General features: G+C 36.8%; 1 protein-coding gene and 1 long non-coding RNA gene across 2 annotated transcripts in view; one reads left to right on the forward strand and one right to left on the reverse strand.

Annotated features, from left to right (window-relative positions):
• The window catches only part of LOC109076068 (aarF domain-containing protein kinase 1-like), a 105,720-nt gene that overhangs the window by 37,798 nt on the left and 47,983 nt on the right, over positions 1 to 19,939 (reverse strand). Inside the window, exons 5-7 of the mRNA XM_042742038.1 lie at positions 9,472 to 9,630; positions 8,700 to 8,858; positions 5,705 to 5,821 (exon numbers count right to left, since the gene is read on the reverse strand). Coding sequence (XP_042597972.1) covers positions 5,705 to 5,821; positions 8,700 to 8,858; positions 9,472 to 9,630 — 435 coding nt within the window. The remainder of the gene's footprint in view (positions 1 to 5,704; positions 5,822 to 8,699; positions 8,859 to 9,471; positions 9,631 to 19,939) is intronic.
• On the forward strand, positions 5,764 to 15,520 carry LOC122140126. Its single transcript, XR_006156833.1, has 3 exons — positions 5,764 to 5,899; positions 11,643 to 11,743; positions 15,259 to 15,520. It is a non-coding gene; the product is annotated as an uncharacterized LOC122140126 (long non-coding RNA).

The following is a 19,939-nucleotide window of genomic DNA, read 5'->3' on the forward strand; positions in this document are numbered from 1 at the left end:
AAACTTTTGAACGTGAGCGTATATACATTTATTGTACATAATCTTTACTCAAAATTCACTTATAAATGACAGAAAAGCTCAAAGCAAACACAACACATGTAGGCAACACAACTTTCAGTCTCTCTCGTGTGATCACCCCATCCTATCCCCTCTTCTCAGCATTTCCTGTCATGTTTCATCAAAAACTAAATAAAATAGAAATCATTACTATTCATATACTATATTTTGAGAGAAAAGAGGCAGAAAGAAAGTGGTTAAAGAGAAATACAAACACTACAAATGTCTTAAGGCAAAAATAGCATCAGGGTTGATTCACCCTCCACACTCAGTCTTTCTCAGAGCAGCATGGATGCTGTAACAGATTCAGGACCCCCCAGAGACCTCGTAGTGTAGAGGAGGACTCTCACAGCAGCCCAAAGGCTCATGTGGCTATTTAAAGAGCGCTCAATTCTCTGTGATGTAGGAATCACTGCTAATAGAGATAATTCCTCGCATTGCCTGACCCACAAGGATTGGCCAGATGGGATTTGACTTACCACACACACAGTCACACAATAAACATATGGGAATAAATAACAGGGAACTATAGCAAACACAAATTTGAAGCAAAATAGCTCAACCTTACTTAGACTGAGCTATTTATTAGTAGTAAAAGATATCTATAACACATTTCTCTTGGATCTCACTTTTGCACTGAGTATGTTCTGGGATTGCATCATCCATGATGCTGCTTTACAATTTGGTCAAAATGAGCATACTGTTAAAACAGCCATTACACCAAAAACATGCCTATGCTTTCTAGGTAGTAGGTTTAAGCATAGGGGTAATTAGCGATTACTAATCTCATCACATACAAAGCAGACATTACTGATACAATTAAAATATGTTTCATAAGGACCTTAGCTCAAGATAATGTACATCGTCTTTTCACTCTGCTGCATCTGTTTTGTAAAAAAAATAAAATAAAACAAATAAAACATCCCAACATTCCATGCACGTTGGCAGAACACCGAGAGAAAAGTCCATTCCAGCCATCATCAATCTTTTGATTACTTACACGCCAGCTCCCACACAGAAGCTCGCGGATGCCTGAGCCAGTTAATAATTCTATCCATTTTCAGAGGTAGACTCCATCATTTATTTTGTTCTGTATCTATCTCATCAGCTGTCTAATAACTCTCATCATCATTGGCTAATGCCAGAGCCAGCATTCAGCCCAGATAAAGCGCTTGGCTACACTGTTTGCTTTATTTACTTTTGTGAGCATTGTAAAGGCTGACCGGCGGCTAATGAGTACTGCAGGAGGAGCGGTGGAGGTTACGGAGGGCAGGAACATCCGTGATGCTGGCTAATATAGCATTGACTTTAATCATTACCACTTATTCTGGTCGCATCTGTGAGGAACATTTTGCATGCGGTGATTCTATAATGTACTCTCAACCTCTGAGAATACAAAGATTTTAAAGATCAGACTCAGCATATATTATGTGTGTCAGCTGCCAGGTACTCAAAGTCTGCTGCTGTCACTTGAAAAGAGTGTCAAAACTTAGCTTCTGTCTGATATTATGAACCTGTGACCTTTGTGGAAGAGAGAAACAGAGCAAAAGAGGGTAGAACCGGGTGATGAGGCATTTACACCATGATTGACAGCTTGAGGGGAAGTGAGGGTGTCTAGGGAGGAGAGCTGACTGATCTTGACCTCTTTACGGTAAGTTAAAGAAGCTACAGGACTAATTTACCTTGATGGATGAAATTACTTAAAGCCACATTATTTTGCATCATCTTCATCCATTTCGAAATGACATCACAGCAATGACAACACATTAGACGTCACTCCAAATCTGGTCTCCTAGATTGGCCAAGCTGGTTTAGATGTTCATTTTTGGTGGCTTAAGGGACATTTTGGGCACATTTTAATGGAGACCAGCCAGCTAAACACCAGCTTGGCCAGGTTGGGAGAACAACAATCTAGGTTTGTTTAAGCTGCGTTTTTTTCAGCAGGGAAATTACATTATAGGAAAAAAAAACAAAACAAACACCACCATCTTTCCACCCCATCCAATATATAATCTATCTAAGCCATCTATACAGAAAATGTACATCTGATGTCCTATATATGAACACATAATCTTCCTCAGCACCACAATTTCTCATTCTAACATTTGTCAACATATGCTTTGGGAGCCACAAAATTCAATGACAGTATGAAATCTAACACTGATTGGAATTTCACACAGCTAATTTCCCAAAGGGTCTTTCCTTATTTGCCAGGATTTCCAACCAACATACTGAAATTTAATAGTGCTTATAAAATTAGCATGTGCCCAGTTTATTATTTGAATGGATTCATTGATAAACACATGCAAACTGACAGATAATGGAAGTACCGCATCCATTCATTTAAAGCTGACATACAATGACAATGTGTGTGTGTGTGTGTGTGTGTATATATATATATATATATATATATATATATATATATATATATATATATATATATATATATATATATATATATATATATATATATATACACATATATATATATATATACATACATACACACGCACACCCACATATCATACATATCAGATGTAAAATTGTCGATTATAATGCAATGACAGACATTTTAAGCGTAAACTCCTAATATTTATTATATAAATAAATATAAAGTAATATTCATTATAACTAATAAATAAAATTATATAAACGTTAATAAGAAGATACAAAAAGTTTTATTTTAAAATTTAATTTTTCCTGTAATAATACACAGAAAAAAATACACTAAAAATGTATTCCTTTAAAAAAATTTACTTGTGTAATATTTCTTTAAAATAAATGCCACATGGTTTGATATTTTGGAATATAAAGAAAAGATCCATATATTTAAGGGTGGCTTAAGTGTCTTTTGGGGGGCTACTGTATATACATACTGTAGATATTTTCAAATATAGATCAAATGAATTTCTGATTCAATTCTTTGAATATAAAGTAAAGCTTTTCACGCAAAACCTTAACTTTGGGTGCGGTTTAAAGCACCAAAAATATGCTCTTCACAGTCTTCAGGTCCCGCTGCTCAGATGCCCTTCCAGAGAGCAGACTCATTTCCTCTTGCTGCCTCCAGGTCTGTTTCCCACCAGCCCTGCTAACCCCCCACAGCTCTGCAATTTCAAAATAAAGTGTCTTTTTAAGCAAGCGGGCTGTACTGCCTTTTCAACCTGTTCCAATGGAGAGCGTCTCTTTAGCAAAGCCCCATTGAGCGGCCGCGTGACACGCTTGCTAATACCACGATCACTTTCATTCCCCCGAACCACTAAAACCCTCTTAAAAGCGCTCAGACGCGCACACACACCCACGATGCCACATTAAAACGAGAGAGGGAAAATATAAGCGGAAGCATTCGCTAAATTGCTCCACTCCAAATGAGTCTGATGAACCGAGCCCTTTGATTGCATTTTCAAGCTCTGCATAAAATTTGTACGCCATTTTCTTTTAAAATGCATCCTCATTTTCCACACTGTAGCGGGAACATCAGTTAATCAGCGCCGCCCATAACCCAGTCCGCTATCTCCAAAGAAAAACAGCTTGGCAGAAAAAAAATACATAAATCCAAGCAGTGGTTGTGTGACACCGCGTAAAGGAAAATAAATGTTATGTGCACTTGTGTGTACGTGCAAGTGTGAGCGAGAGGGGGGTGTGATAAACGCTTGATGTGCCATCCACCCGTCGACCGTTCCCTCCTCTGTCTTTCAAAGGTGTGCGGTGCCCTTTAAGCACGGCTCGGTGGCTTATGAGACCGGTTTCAGGCCGTGTTTACCCGTCTGTCAGGCTCACTGATGCTTGGGTGTACAACGATAAGGAAAGGTTGCGGTTTAAAGCCTCAGCGAGCTTTGCAAAACAAACTGGCAGCAAATGTGCATATTAATTCAGACAGACAAAACAGGTCGGAGGAAATATAATGATAGAGTGACACAAACAAAGCAGGTGCTAAAATGATCCCATTTAGTCATTTAACAAAAGCCGGTGTGTTCGCACGGCTTTCAGCGGCTGCAGTCTTTTTCTCGCTCTGCGTTTCTAACCATCTCATCATCTATCTCACTGCCCGCTTTCCATATTCCCCTCTCTTCCATGGATGAGCGATGCATGAAATCTGGGAATATGATGAAGGAAGCTGCTTGTGAAATAACTGAAATACTGAACAACAAGTTGAGATATTTCAGTGAACAGGATGGAGCATCCATGTTTACAGAAAGTGTTTTGAGGAGACTAGAGCTGGGTGGCATGATGGTATATATTGTAACAGTGTACATTTTTTTAAATGTTGGGCTTCAAACATTGTATGGACAAAAAATAGATATTTTTTAATATGAGAAAGATGCAGGTTTTGAACTATGTCCGAAAAATTACAATATACCACATAGCAGCTTGGTTTTTTTTTTTTTTTGGACAGTAATTTGTTTTTGTATATGTACTGTATATGTGTGTATATATATATATATATATATATATATATATATATATATATATATATATATATATATATGAGTGACAAACCAATAAGCTAAGTGAAAGTTTAATGACTACTCAGGATGAAAAGTCTTCAGTCTGTCCATCAACAAATGTAAACAAAGCAGTGCGCAACATATTTAAGACTATTTATGAACCTAATAAAAAGAAATATTTATATATATATATTTATTTTTATATAGACTATCCAAAAACAGACATTTTTTTTTTGACTGAATTTCCAGCCCAAATTTGTCAATTGTACAAGAGACTGTGATATAAATGTATGGAAAACGTTATATAAGATTTTGGTCATACCACCCACTCGTGAGCATTGCAATGATGAGAGCATTGCAAAATTTGTGATTTGCATGTTAGGAGGAGTGAAGTTCACTTAACTCTCTTTTTATGCATTTATTATTTTTTGAAAACTATTCCCAGCTAGCTGACAAAGTGATAACTCTACCCTACTCCACCATCATCAAATAACAAGAAAATGTTGAAATGTTGAAAATGATCAATAGTCCATTAGCATTCATTTCTCCGTTATCCCTAGTCCTAACAAAAGTCACATCCCTCAGTTTATTCGTCTCTCTGTCGTCCCCTGGCCCCACATAACTACAGATTAGCTCACTCAGTAGGGACTCCGTTCTAACCGAAGCCATTGTGTGCAACCACATTCACCCTGAGACCAGAGTCACCTTAACGAAAGCGCAAAATTTAAAAGGCGCTCGATCTTGCGGTGAGTCCTTCTGCTGACAAAAGCGGCAGAGTAGAATAAATTGCAGGCACGACGGAAAAACAGTCTGTGATATAAATATGAAAAAGAGCCTGATTTAATTTAGTGCTCATCTGCTAAGGGCTAGAAAAATGAAATGAAATTTGAGAGGCATAATTCATCAAACCAAGCAGCCTCCAATTCAGCGGTGTCAAAGCCTCTCGGAACAGGGCAAAAGAGAAACGTCTTCAAAGCTTCCAGAACGCATGGGATCAAACGTAGCAGGGAACGTGACTGCTTCATTAGCATTCCCGAGCACTTTTCCATGCTCAAATTAACATCGGCATAGTGAAATTACTGATTAAGCGATCTCGAGTGGTGGAGTTGTGACAAGTGCCATTTGTTGGGCTGCTGTTCTGAGTGTTTCTGAGGAAGTGGTGCTCTGTTTTAGTTACACAGAGATAAGGGCATCTCTCTTACCTTGTTGACATTGATGCCGTGTTTCTTTATGTACTCTCGGTCGTTGACCTGACCGCCCTCTGCGAAGTCCATGGTTAGAATACGCTTGGTGGAAAGATCCCAGTGAATCTTCGGGATCTGGCAGCAAACAAAACAAAGAACAGGTTCTCAGCAAATGTTATACACTTGCAGCGAGTCAGTTTTTACAGAAGTGGGGTAAGCTGTGCCACATCTTATTTCAGTTGTTCTAGCCAAACTAGATATACATAATTTTAAAGTGCCCCTATTATGCCATTTTGAATATTGACTTTCATGAAGTTTAGTTGTATGTGAATGTAAACAATATGCATAGCTGTAAAGCCAACAGCGCATAAATAAAGTTACTGTATCCCAAAAGAAATAATCGACTCTGAACAGCCTAAAGCAGTTAATGGGTTACTTCTGAGCAGTACACAGGCGGTGTACACTCTTCTGTGTCAGCCGCGCTGCGCCGATGCGCTGTTTTCATTCAAACCAAAGTGTAAATACATGTAAAAAACGTATCCTTGTGGTGCGGCTGACACAGAAGACCACAAGCCACCTGCGTACTGACATTTTTGTACTCCTATGAAACAGGCAAGAAAAACGTAATATTCAGAACATTTCAAAGTAGTTAAACTGTTGTCAGTGTATTGTATAAGCATTTGATTAGTTCAGAGTGTTTTTTAGAGTGTTGCTATGTGGTTGCTAGGGAGTTGAGTGGTTTTATGCTATGTGTTTCCTAGGGTTTTATGAACAGTTAGAGGGTTGCTATACAGTTTCTAGAGAGTTCTAAATGGTTTTAGAGTGTTGCAGTGTGGTTGATGGGGAGCAGAGTATTTTTTAAGCATGGCTGTTCCTAGGGCACAGGCTTTCAAACCCCGGGTTGTGAGACTTTAAAAAATGGGTTGCCAGGATGGTTTAAGGAAAGTGTGTGTGTGTGTTTATATATATATATATTATATATATATATATATATATATATATATATATATATATATATATATATATATATATATATATATATATATGCAACCTGTGCAACCTATATATATACACACACACACACACACATACACACACGCACACACACACACACACAGAAACAAGGTGGTCGGAACCAGCAAACATAATTTTATTAATAAAATGAATATAAACAACAAAAACAACATTTCATTTATAAACCACAAAACAAAAGTAAGTGGCAGCGGACTGCCACATATCAAAAAAAACAAGTAGTGTAGTAGAAGTGGTGGTCTTTTTTCTTTTTTTGGTTGTTGGGTGTTCTGAATAATAAAACCAGAAGAGCTGATAATCAAAACTAGCCTCATCTAGTTTTTTTTTTGTTTGTTTTTGTGTGTGTGTGTGAGTGTGTGTGTGTGTGTGTTTTCCCTCCATGTGGGCTCCCTTGTCAAAACGATTGCTTTAACCCGTAACCTAAAAACTATAAGTTCCAAGTGTGTTTTAAGTGGTTTTTAGAGATGTGGTTTCTAAGAAGCTGGGTGTTTTAAGTGTTCATATGCAAATGATAGGGTGTTTGGAGTGTTTGCTATGTGGTTTCTATGGTGTTTTGCTGGACATACATCAGAGTATGAGCGAGAGAAGTAGTGATAATTGACTTATTAAACAGCTTAATGATCTAAACACTGCATAACAGTTATAGACCATACTGTGAGCGAACAAGCATTATTAGCCATACCAAAATTGCCAATTTGTGCGCTGGAATCACTATCTGTACTTCCAGACAACGACATAGAGAAAATAAGATTCTCTGTGACGGATAATGCCAGATGCTCAGAATTAGCTATAATCTGCACATAAAGCTCAAAGCAGCAGGCTTTCTTGATGGTTTAGATGACCTTCCTTTTCCACACGACAGTTTCCTGTTCCTGAACATCACTGCTTATCTGGTCTATCGCTCTACCAACTCGCTACTAATTAAAAACTTTCTCTACATAATGAGGAAGATTTACTGTTTTTTTTTCTTTGATAATTTTCCTCCACCTGATACCAAGGCCTGGCTTTTGCCACCACCTCCGGCGACACACTTTCAGTACAGTTCCTCTCCGCTCTCTTTATCAAACGAATGTCAACGCTAAAAAATCCCTCCGTTACCACCATATAAACAGAGCCATTTTTCAGCTCAGTGTCTGCCTTGTGGAACAGCCAAACACTCTGAACTGCCTGCAACTCCGCTGCACCACCGCCGCTGTATAATCACGCTTGTTTTACAGGACGAGAGGCTGATGCAGAGAGCCGGGGATTTATTCCTGACATGGCGGCTTGTGCTCCGCTGTCAAACATTTTGACAGAGCTAATAGTGTGCATTAGAGGCACAAATCTGCGGGTGTAAACCCAGGCAATTCTCATTACTCTGCAGGGCCAACCAGATCTCTTTGTTATTCATTAAAAATGAAAAGGGGACTTGCCTGGAAGCATTTGGCAGTTGTTATGACAGATTATTTACCTTGCAAAGTCTTCTTGCAGGGGAGAAATATGAGGGTACTGTGATTCACGGCGTCTAGCCGAAACAGTGTGAAACAGTGCAAATTGAAGTTAGTACAGTGTTTTAGTGGGACTTTTAATGTGACTTGCTTCCCTTGAAAGTTGACAAATTTCTCAGAATAAGATGTTGAAATGCCAAAAAAGTCTGAGTTTTTTGTTTTGTAGTGCTGAAGTCTTTTGAAATATGAGCTTTCACTCATTTTTCATTCCTGCAGCATTGAAGGGCACACTACTCTTAGAGTCATTCCAAATGAAAGAAAGCAACTGAATTGTTTCCTGAAGGCCGTTGACAAAGTAAAAATCATTGGTCACTTCAAGAAAGTACTTTTGCCATTTATGAACCTGGCTGGCAAGTCCTCACGATTTATTTTAAAACCTAAGGCCATTTAAGACACTAAGATCTTCGAATTTAAAAAGGCCAATTGTTGCTGTACACCGAAAGACTGTCAATGGGAAAAATATTTATGCCACACCGAATAACACTGTCACAAACCTTCAGAAACGTGAACTGCTTGAGCATTTCTGCTATTTTCTCAGCATTCCGTCCCTCATTGAGGAAGTCCAGCTCTAGAGGCATGTTCTTCTTGGCTTCTTCCACCAGCCACATAAAGGCAAAGTCTGGAAACAACCAGTGGACAACCTGAAGGAGAAACTGAAAACAGACACAAATTCAGTTATACTCATTGACATACCCCTTTCAGGATCAGATCAAGATAATTTTTTAATAACATGGATCATATTTTTTTATTATTATAATTTATTTTATTTTATTTTTTAATTTAGATAATTTATTTTATATTATTTACATTTTTATATTTTATTATTTTATTTAATTAGATTCTTCTGGCCTGATTAAACTATTTCAAATAACATACATGCAATGGACAATCAATCAGTCAGTTGCAAAATAAACCCCAAAAGAGTGATGCAGACTCAGACGGGGAGGAAAAAGAAGTCTCTGGAAGGGGTATGCAAGCTTGCACACCTTTATAATACATTAAACTGAAGCCCAGACTCTGAATAAGACCTGGCTGTAATAGAGTAATTATATGTGATACAAATGAAATTGTAGGTGCATGGACATTTGCAATAAAATGAATAAATAAAACTGTTGGTTGAATGATGGACTCTATTTTTTAAACACTAATGGGAGGTGAACAGGCCCCTAGACGGATCGAGCTATACATGGGCGTGTGACAATGACAGAGCGTGTGAATTAGGCATCAGAAGACAGGCATCGGCAGCCCTGCTCCCTCGGTAATTACCTCCATCACAACAATGTCCTTGGAGCTTTGGCGCTGGACCTTGGGATGTTGTACCTTCACTGCCACCGTCCTCCCATCTGGAAGCACCGCTTTGTGGACCTGAGCGAGGGAGGCGGCCCCTTGAGGCTTTTCCTCAAACTGGATGAAAAGATCGCTGAGCTGAGGAGAGAATTTTATTTAAAGGTTAGAAAACTGGAAAGATGCAGGAACTCTATAGATACACAGAGTACATGGTTCAGGAAAGCTGTAGGTGTTTTGACACTGAAAAACAGTCATTTAAATGGCACTTTTATCAAAAGAAAGTTGCAGTACACTCATGGGTGAATCCAGGAAGCTAGTAAGATAGGAAATTGTACTGCGAGTTTAGCAGTTTTGGGCCATCAGTGCACTGTTCCAGGTTTAAAACAATTAAACAAATCTGAAATAACTTAAATTATTAATATTATTTAATACTTTTTAAGCGATCTTTAGCCAAAAAGAATTCTAAATATATAGAGAATATTAAACAAATATTACAGTACATATTATTTATAATATATTTAAATATTATTTACATATAATAAACTAAAAAGGATAATTTGAATGAGAAAAAAATCATAAATAATATAGCACACTATTCAGGATTGTATACAAAAAACATTAATATGTCTACTATATATATATATATATATATATATATATATATATATATATATATATATATATATATATATATATATATTTTATATATTTATACATATGTGTGTGTGTGTGTATATATATATATATATATACATACATAATGCAAAATAATAACCAAGGGAGGCCTGTACCAAGAACAACAGGACAAAATCCTTTATCATCCAAATCCATAAATCAAAGCTGATACTTAATGTGTAATAAAATGATTTTAATGACATGTCCAATTTCTTCGCTTCAATCTAAAATTGAACAAATCAAATGTATTGGATGGTTCTCTTTCCAACACTTCCCCCAAAAATGTGTTATACTAAATGTAAATACTGCCTACAAAGAAATTTGATATTCAAAAAGGAACAAATCATTTAATTGGCAGTTCAGTTATAACAGCGGGGGAAATTATGTTGAGCAGGGTGTAAGCAGGGCATCTTGTAAATGCAGTTGGTGAAAAATAGCATGACTGATCAGTATGCAACATATTCCTGCGATGCCAACTGCAATGAATATTCAACACAGACACAACAGGGGCAGTGGAAGGGGATGCCAAGAGGAAGTGACAAATTTCTCGTGTGTGTATGCACAAGAGGAGTTAACCATAAATAAATACTCCAAAAGGAATATCAAGCTGTTCTGCTCCAAAACGACACATTTACAAATGTGTTTTCCAACTCCCAGAGAGACAAAAAGGATGTATGTGCTGTTAAAAACAAGAGTCGGTGGACCTTTCAACACTGAGTGCCAAGAAATCCTAGCTTTCACACAATTAACGTCACCTGGCAACCTCTACACAAACGAATGAGTGCAGCAGATGAAGGTCAACTCAAATCCGGTTGTTCTTTTTATAAAGTGGCATACTGAAACCAATGGTTATGGTTTGCACACATTTTGTGTGTATTTTGGAAATCTTGGCTCTTGGCACTCAGAAGGTGAAATTATAGCACAGAAAAACCTTATTTTGTTCAATATATGCGTGAATCATTCTTGTATTAGGCGACTATGCAGTTCTATATGATGAGCTTAGTGAAAGTCAAGGGAAATCAATGATAAATAAATAAAGCATACTATACTACTAAATCATACATATATCTCTGTACTTACATGGTAAAAAAATTAGCCTGAATGCACTGTAAGTCGCTTTGGATAAAAGCGTCTGCCAAATGCGTAAATGTAAATGTACTTAGAATTTTCCCCAGTATTTTGTGTGCCTTTGATTTGCTGTTCAGCAATGCAAACAAAATCAACTATGACCACTAGCCAGGTCTCATGTTGTTAACTAAATGTACTGCTTAAGAAGCCCATCTGAAATCTGAAAATATTTGAGCTGTATAAATGGCAAGTAAATCTGCATTAAAGGTCTCGTTTGTTCATAATGAGTCCAGAAACTGCCAGCTCCAATTTGGAAGCAGCCAAATTCCAAAAACAGGATTAAGAAAATAGAGTGAGCGGCTCCAACACATCTGATGACTAAGTTTGTGGATTTTATCATCATCCAGGTTGGACTTCTGCCATCTGTGTCAGCTGAGCGTCATGGGGCGGACTAGAGGAACCTCCAGAGAGAAAGAGAGAGGCATGATGCCAGGATCTGCTGTCTCAGGTGAGGGACCATTGAGGAACTTCTCAACTTATGCATTCACCCAGAAATTTCCCCTGCAAATGGCTGTGATCCAGCCTGTTGACGTCTGGATGGCACCCAGGATAAGTATGAGTAACATTCAAAAGAACAGAGCATGAGGTAGCTGTGAATATCACATACAGAGTTTTGCTTCTCTGAATGTGAAACTTCTTTAGTGACACAACCAGTTAAAAATAGACTTTCTTTGTGTCATGATTAAGATTAGAGATAACAACTCTAGAAATAAATGATATACAGAAACACCCGATTTCCTGAGCAGAAATCTGTACTTTGACTTGTGAAAACCTCTAACTGGCTTCTAAGTTAATCATAAAGTAAATTACATTTACTTGACAAAGCCAATATCTTAAATTTAAGCTTATTATTATTCTTCTGAGACCTCAAATTTCAAGGCATATTCACCAATGTTGGCACAGACTTCCAGAAAACTCAAGTTTCTAGATCTTTTCTTAACAAATTCAACTTACAAATTTCCTGTAGTAGACCTCTGAAAAACCCCACATTCCCAAAGACTTTCATCCAAGGGTGTTACTTTTTCATTTATGGATTCCTATAGTGTATTCAAGCTGCACCAAATATAAACATGCTAAAAACAGAACAGCAACAGCTAGCTATCAGTATGTTAAAATTCCTTGCTAACATAAGAAAATATACTAAAAACATGCTGATGTGTATTCTTGATGTGGTTTATAATAAAGTCTAAAAATGGGGTATAAGGTGGCCTAATATGTCTAATATGGTCTGTCTGAGTTTTAAATGGTCTATCTGACTTTTCCCAATTAAAACCTTCAAGCTTTTTAAAACTTTCAGATTAGGCATTGTCATGCAAACATAATATTTTGTCATCACACTTCCCAACTCGAACCCATTCTAATTAGTTATTTCTCTACACTGTGTCCATATGGCCAGGTTTTGAGGGATAAAGTCTAGCACACTTTGCAGCTTTTCTTTTCCAAGAAAGCCACCTTAGAAAATAATAGACTGTCTGACCATCATGTAAAATATGAAAAGACGGTTTGTTTTGTTTTTACTGTCTGGAGGCAGGTTTATCTAAAATAGCTTCTACAACAATAATAGACTAGCTCATTCAAATAACACAGCACAGCAGGTCAGTCCAAAATTGTACAGACAACACAGAAGAAATGTGCAGACTTTGTGATCAGAAGATCCTGTCTATCCAACAGTCAAAAGCACCAATTATTTCACAGACAAATCTCGGTAAACAAAGCAAAATAAACATGTTTGCTCCAGGATGTCTAGTTTATGTGCTACAAAGTGCCTCAAAACATTAAAAGTCACTAAACTGGCAAACTTTGACCTTTGACTTTATGGACTTAAAGGGGTCATATGATGTGATTTCAAGCTGTTCATGAAGTTGCAAAGACTAAAGTCGCAAACCCAAATAGATATTCTTTATAAAAGTTAAGAGTCGACCATGCCCTCCTAAAATACCTCATTTGAACATGCCCCCGCGTGTCTACATCATAATGCCGCCCAAATGTTCATGCAAAGAAAGAAGGCGTAACTTTATTGTTGCTGTCACTGCCACCGTCATGTTGTGGAGATGCTGTTTGTTTAGTTGTAAAAGCGAAAATACTTTGTTTGGCCTTCCAAAAGAGGACACGACTAGAAATCAGTGGTTAAGTTGTAATTACAACACTGTTCCAGAACAGTTCAACCCAAATATTCAGATGTGTGCAGCGCATTTTACGAAGGACTGTTTCCTGAACCTGGAAGAGTAGCCTACAATGCGTCTGTGCACAAAAGCTGTTTCTATAAAGTGGGGCAATTCCAACTTTGCAAGGACAGTCTGGCGCTTCTTACTTGAGCAGTGTAGAGTAGCGCTTGTTGTTTATCGTATCTCCGATCACAAATGCAGACATGGTTTTATGTTTATGCGGCGCGATGCAACGCACAGCGTAAAAAGACAGTATAAGTCATTATAATCAGTAATTATGTCCCCACTGGATGCAACAAATGCCTCGTTTGTAATGGGTTTTATTGGTTTTGTCTCGTCATGCCGGGAAACGGCATCACAGTATGGTAAGGGGCGTAACATTTCCATCACACGCTTAAGGTATTTGGCCAATCACAACGCACTGGATAGCTGGCCAATCAGAACACACCTCGCTTTTCAGAACGATGAGCTTTGTAAAAATCTATGCATTTAAAATAATGTGGTTTTTTGAACCTTAGAACCACATAAACACATTACATTACACCAAAACCTTTTATATGATTTCAGACTGTCTATCCTCAAAAATTCACAGCAGCAGACCAGATCCCAATTATAGATTTTATCCCTGCAGATGCAAAATGTTGCGTATCTTTCATGTAAACTCACATGTCAAACTTGCCACTTTTGAGTGCAATATGCATTATATAGTCTGTGAACAGACTGTGGTGGAGCACCCTTATAGATACCTTATTCTAATATTCAAATAAATACTTCATTATTAACCTATTTATAAAACTTAACTAGCATAAGCTATCACGGGTCAGTTTTACAGGATGCTATGCCAGATATTTGGTCTCCACATGTATAGCAAAACAATCAGCCCCCTTCAAAACAGATTTGCAGCAACACCAACAGACTTAGCAGGTGGACATGGTTGGTGTCACCCTTCCAAACTCTGTTTTTTGTACACAGACAACCTGTCTGATTAGGCTAATGTGAACCTGACCATAGCTAGTTTCTCAGAGGGACCTTCCAGCGGTCCCGAGGCACTTCTCCCACATACGACTAGCACTTGCCAATGCACGGGTTATGCAACCATATCTCTGGGAAAGCTCTCATTACACCATAGCCATGCAGATTTTTATTGATTTATTTATTTGTGTGTATGATTCGACATGTAGAACTTTTGACACAAAAATGGCTGATTTTTACCAATATAAATTAAATTTATATTGAGATTATACACTACTGATAGTTTGTTGCTTTATAAAATGACAGTTTAACCATCATCCTATGATGTAAGAGTCAAGCAAGATTTTGCATCACACACTGGGCCCCTGCTGAGTCACTTCTTTTGCATCTGTCATTCAAAGCCTGGAGGGGGTGGAGCTATGATAGGCACCTCCCACCCAACTCCATTCTTCTCACTGTGAGACAAGAAAAATGGAAGCAATTAGCTACAGCAGAGGTCAAGATGGAATCCCTAGAGAGCTGTAGTCATTAGACTAGCCTGTCTCTTGTCATATGCAATATGCTCAGCCCACAGTACTACAACAGCGTTCGCTACAGGAGTCGCTGTATCAAACCTCAATTGTGCAGTAATTCCCTCTGGAGTTGTGTTTCAATATGTCCAGCTTTGCATGCAAAGCACAGGGCTGGCATTTGTATTTTCATAACATTTCGCCTCACTGTCCTTTCTCATTTTGGTCATTTTGTTTTTGCCGGAGCGTTCACGCAGTTGACCCAGTTTGTCCTTTCTGAAATGATCAGATAATCAGAGTTTTGTCTCTTTTTTTAGTGCAAGCTTATCTAAAGCCACAGATGACTGGGAGCACAGATCAGCCAGTGCCTGCGATGGCCTGATAGCACAGTGTGACCTCTGACCTCCCGCTGAGCAGCCGGAGCCATTATTGTGCCTCACTGTAATCACAGTCAGCTGAGACTACCGCAGAGGGGATACACAAACAGAGGAGAAACCGGTATGAGCGGCCCTCAAAACAACTAAAGCCTGCCTACTGACTGACCAATGAGGCTGTGACATTCATTCACCTGTGAACAAATTCGGATGTGCAGAACTAAATAAAATAAAATTAAATTAAATAAAAAAAGTTGTAAAGTTGTACTCTTTCTTTTAACTTACCTTCGGATGTTTAGTAATGTCTCTTTTGTGCTGAAAACTGGTATTAATATGGAAGAGATGATTAGTTCACGTGCGCTACGCACTGCCGCATCTGTTGAAATTGAGGCACTACAGCGATCTGTCACTCCACATTAAACAGCGCCAAAATGGCATTTATTGTTTGAATACTGCAATACAATAGAGATCATTTGAAATCTAAGACTTTATTTCATATTAAAAGTACCAAAGAACAATGGTTATTGTGATATATTGGATGGGAAGTGCCCTTCAATGTTCCATCCATTAACTGAAAACAGGCTACACTAATTGATTCTTGGGATTTAAGAATTGATATCGTTCCGTAAAAATGAGAATCAATTAATATCGAGATATCGATATTTTTTACCCAGCCCTATAAAAAATACAATTGAAAATTTCATTAAATTTAAAATAAAATAAAATAAGATAAAATAAAATAAAATCTCTTTTGTACTAGGGAGTCTTGATCAATGACAAAAATAACAAATAAATATAAAAATAAAATAATATTATTGCCTGTGGTAGGATGTCCTGGGTGACTGATTGCCATGGGGTTACTATGAAGTTGCTATGTGGTTTTAGCCAGTTGTTGTTTCTAAAGAACTCTAGATGGTTACTAGGTAGTTGCTTAGTTGACCAAGTCATTTAATGTAAATTTATGAAATTTTCCACTCATTTATTGTACACCAGGTGAAAACTTAATTTAAGCGCTTAGAAAAGTAATAAGCCTCAAGCCCTCAACTCTAGCAAACACCAGTAATAAAATTTCAAAATATGCTATGTGCATTAGCCTTGAATTTAGTTTTAGCTTTAGATTTTGATAAACAACCCACCACCACACTGAAACTAATAGCATAAGCAAAAAGATCAATCGTATGTAAATGTGAGTTTGTGAAACATTTGGAATTAAGCAGATTTCTGCATGAATACTTCCTAATAAATATAAGGGGTTTACAAATGTATGTGTATGTGTGTGTCTAAAAGCTATAAATACCTTAGACATCTTAGATGGCTCAAAGATAACTCACCATATCTGCATTTAGACACAATCTGACAACCTGCACTGAATCAAATGAAGCCTTGCTTTACTGCAAGTCACAGTATTTACTCCAGATAAATCCAATAGTTTTCTTTCGCAGAAAAGCCCATTAACATTTTTATAACTTAGTTTTCCATTATTCTTTTAGAGTAACCCTTTCTTTGTGGACCGTTATTATTCATCCTCCAGAGAATGGTGATCTTATAATTACAAAAATACAAAAACCTGTTCACCAAAATAAAATGCCAACAGCTTAGGATTTAAATGCAAACTAAATTAATTTTCCAAACTTTAAAATTACCTTGAAACACATTATTGATGAAGGGCTGTTTTGAACAACAACAACAAAAAAAAAAGATAAAAAAAAAACACTTTCAGGAAGGTTCAGAAGCTTGGGGTCAGTAAGTTTTTTTTTTTTTTTCTTTTTTTTTGGACAGAAAGGAACACTTTTATTCATCAAGGATGTATTAAATTGATCAGCTGACAGTAAATACATTGATAATGTTGCAAAAGATTCCTAAACCAAATAAATGTTGCTCTTTTATCTGAGAATTTTGAATAATAACGTATTATGGTTTCCACAAAAAAATATTAAGCTACACAACAATTTTCGACATTTATAATAACAAATATTTCTTAAGCACCTAATCAGCATATTAGCATGATCAAGGATCATGTGACACTGAAGACTGGAGTAATGGATTCATTCCTCTTCCTTCAAACTTATTGTATTGCAGATTCAAGAGAGTGACATTTTAGTGTTAACCTGTCCAAGAAGAAATGAACGTATTTATCATTAAACTAACAGAGATGATCGAGATAAACAGGATGAAAGTCATCTCGACTCAGGACTGAATTTGTGCTCTCTGAGTGGGGATGTACTCTAAAGAAGCACAAGGCAACATCTCGCGTATGTCACCTTGTCTTCTCCCCCCTCCCCGCTGCCACAATCCACAAATAAAGAGCAACAAACCACTTAAATTCTTCCCTTGCCATTGCCTGTACTTTTGTGAAATTATAGAGGAAGCAACAAAGGCAAAGGAGCTGTCTCCCATGCTGAGCTCCATTGGAGACAGGGCAGCTGGAACTGTGTGCGCCATTTTCTATCCTGAAATCATTGAATGTTCCCAGGCAGGCAGAGCTGCAGATTCAGCCCTTTACTTGAGGTCTTCAGGGTCAGCATCCCAGTTCTTCAAGACAGGGAAACTGTGGGGGTCACGGACAATACCAGAGCATTTTACACGAGTGACACCTCACAGTGTGTCCCACCAGCACACACGCTCATCACACACACTCGGCAGTGTGTCTGACACACAGTCGCTCAGCAGTCCACCTACAAAACTTTATAAATCACTTCCATCAGCTCAAACATTTCTCTAGCTACATGAGTTCTGATAAAGCACAAAACCTGACATAGTAAGAGCCCAGAAGCAGGAACAATGGAAATGGGTGGCATATAAATGTGCAGCTGAGTGGTCATGTGTCTTAAGTGCTTGTTATAAATTGTCAAAACTTGACTTGTAACACTTTAGTACAGGGATTTCTCACTATTAACTAGTTGCTTATTAGCATTAATAAGATACTGTCTGTTTATAAGTACCTATAAAGCACATAATCTGCATGACCATATTCTACATCCCAATAAGTAAACTTAATAACTACCTCACTAACTATTAATCAGTATCAAATTAGTAGCTTATTGAATCAAAAGTCACAGTTAATGGTTTGTTAATAGTGAGAATTGGACCTTGAAATAAACCAGTTCCCAAAAGTTTCTCTCTCATTTTCTTAAAATTTGCTTAAGCTTTAAACTATTTTATGCTAGGTTACCAGTGGTAAACCAATATATTAGTTGGATTATTGTACTAAGTGGTTAATTCATTGGACAAAATCTTACACTTTTAAATAATCACGAGGGCATAATCACTAGTGGTAATTAGATATATCAGGGAAATGGATTAATAAGCCACTATTCACCATTTTAAAATAATCAACATTGTACGTAGAGATAAACCAATATATCCAAACTGATATCATTATTATTCAAAAGTATTCATATGTAACGTTTACTCTTAAAGTACTGTTAATAAGTCTTGGGCTGAAGATTGTTAGATTGATGTTTTTTTTTAAATAAATAAATAATAAATAAATAAATAAAGCTTAAAAATACATTTAAAACATTTTGTTTTAAAATATTATAATAGTCAAAATTGTCTTGTGTTTCAATATATTTTAATGTAAAAGGCAGATACAATTTTTAGTTGCAATATGCTATAGATATTTTTAACATCAAATTAAGTAAATTACTGCACATATTTTATTTATATAAATCTATTAGCTACATTAAAAAAAAATACTATTCTATGAATCTAGAAGGGTTTGCGAACATTTGTACACCTTTTGTACAAAAAAAAATGTTTATTATGCAAAATGCTTACTTTTTATCAATACATAAATTGACTAGGGCTGTCACGATTCCTCAAATTTGAGTAATTGGTTATACATATAAAAAAACAAAAAAACAACCTTGATTACATTTTATCCATGTCGATTAACTGGCAAAATACCGGAAGTGTCGCATTACATAGATGAGAATTCATTGAAAAGCATTATTAGACCATTTGCTAAGGGCTGCACGAAATTATTAAAACCATTTAAAAACATTAATAAAGCATAGTGCTCTTGTGAATTCAATTTGATTTAATCTTAAGTTATGATTATATTGTTTTATTACATTATGTATTTAAACTGTTTTGTTCAATAAAAACATATGATTACATTGAATATTTAATTTGACCCAATTACTATTGCCACATTGCTATCTGTATTTTAAGGCATTTCAAAGTCTATTGTTCGTCTATTGTTCGCTATTTTTAATACCACAAAAAATTATCTGATTACTCGATTAATCGTCAGAATTAAATTTCTCCATTTTCAAAATAACTGCCAATGACAACCCTAAAATGGACTTTTCAGTTCTATACAAACAGTATGTGTGTTAGAACTACACTTTACAAACAAATACATAATATTACCTACAATTACTAATGAAATCGATATATTGATAATTAATTGACACCCCAAGAAGTACTGAATGAAATCCCAATCACCTGCTTTGAAGCCTACAACATAGAATCTCCTGGGAAATGAGTCACTAGGTTCTTGTTTGCGTTGTCACTATCGCAGTCTCATTCCCTTACTTCCTTTATCTTTATCTCTCTCTCAGGTTTCAGGGATGGGTGAAGAGCATCTTCAAGTGCTTCTTCTAAGAGGCTTCCTTAA

The sequence above is a fragment of the Cyprinus carpio genome, chromosome B17, assembly GCF_018340385.1.
Source record: "Cyprinus carpio isolate SPL01 chromosome B17, ASM1834038v1, whole genome shotgun sequence".
Classification (NCBI taxonomy): Eukaryota; Metazoa; Chordata; class Actinopteri; order Cypriniformes; family Cyprinidae; genus Cyprinus; species Cyprinus carpio.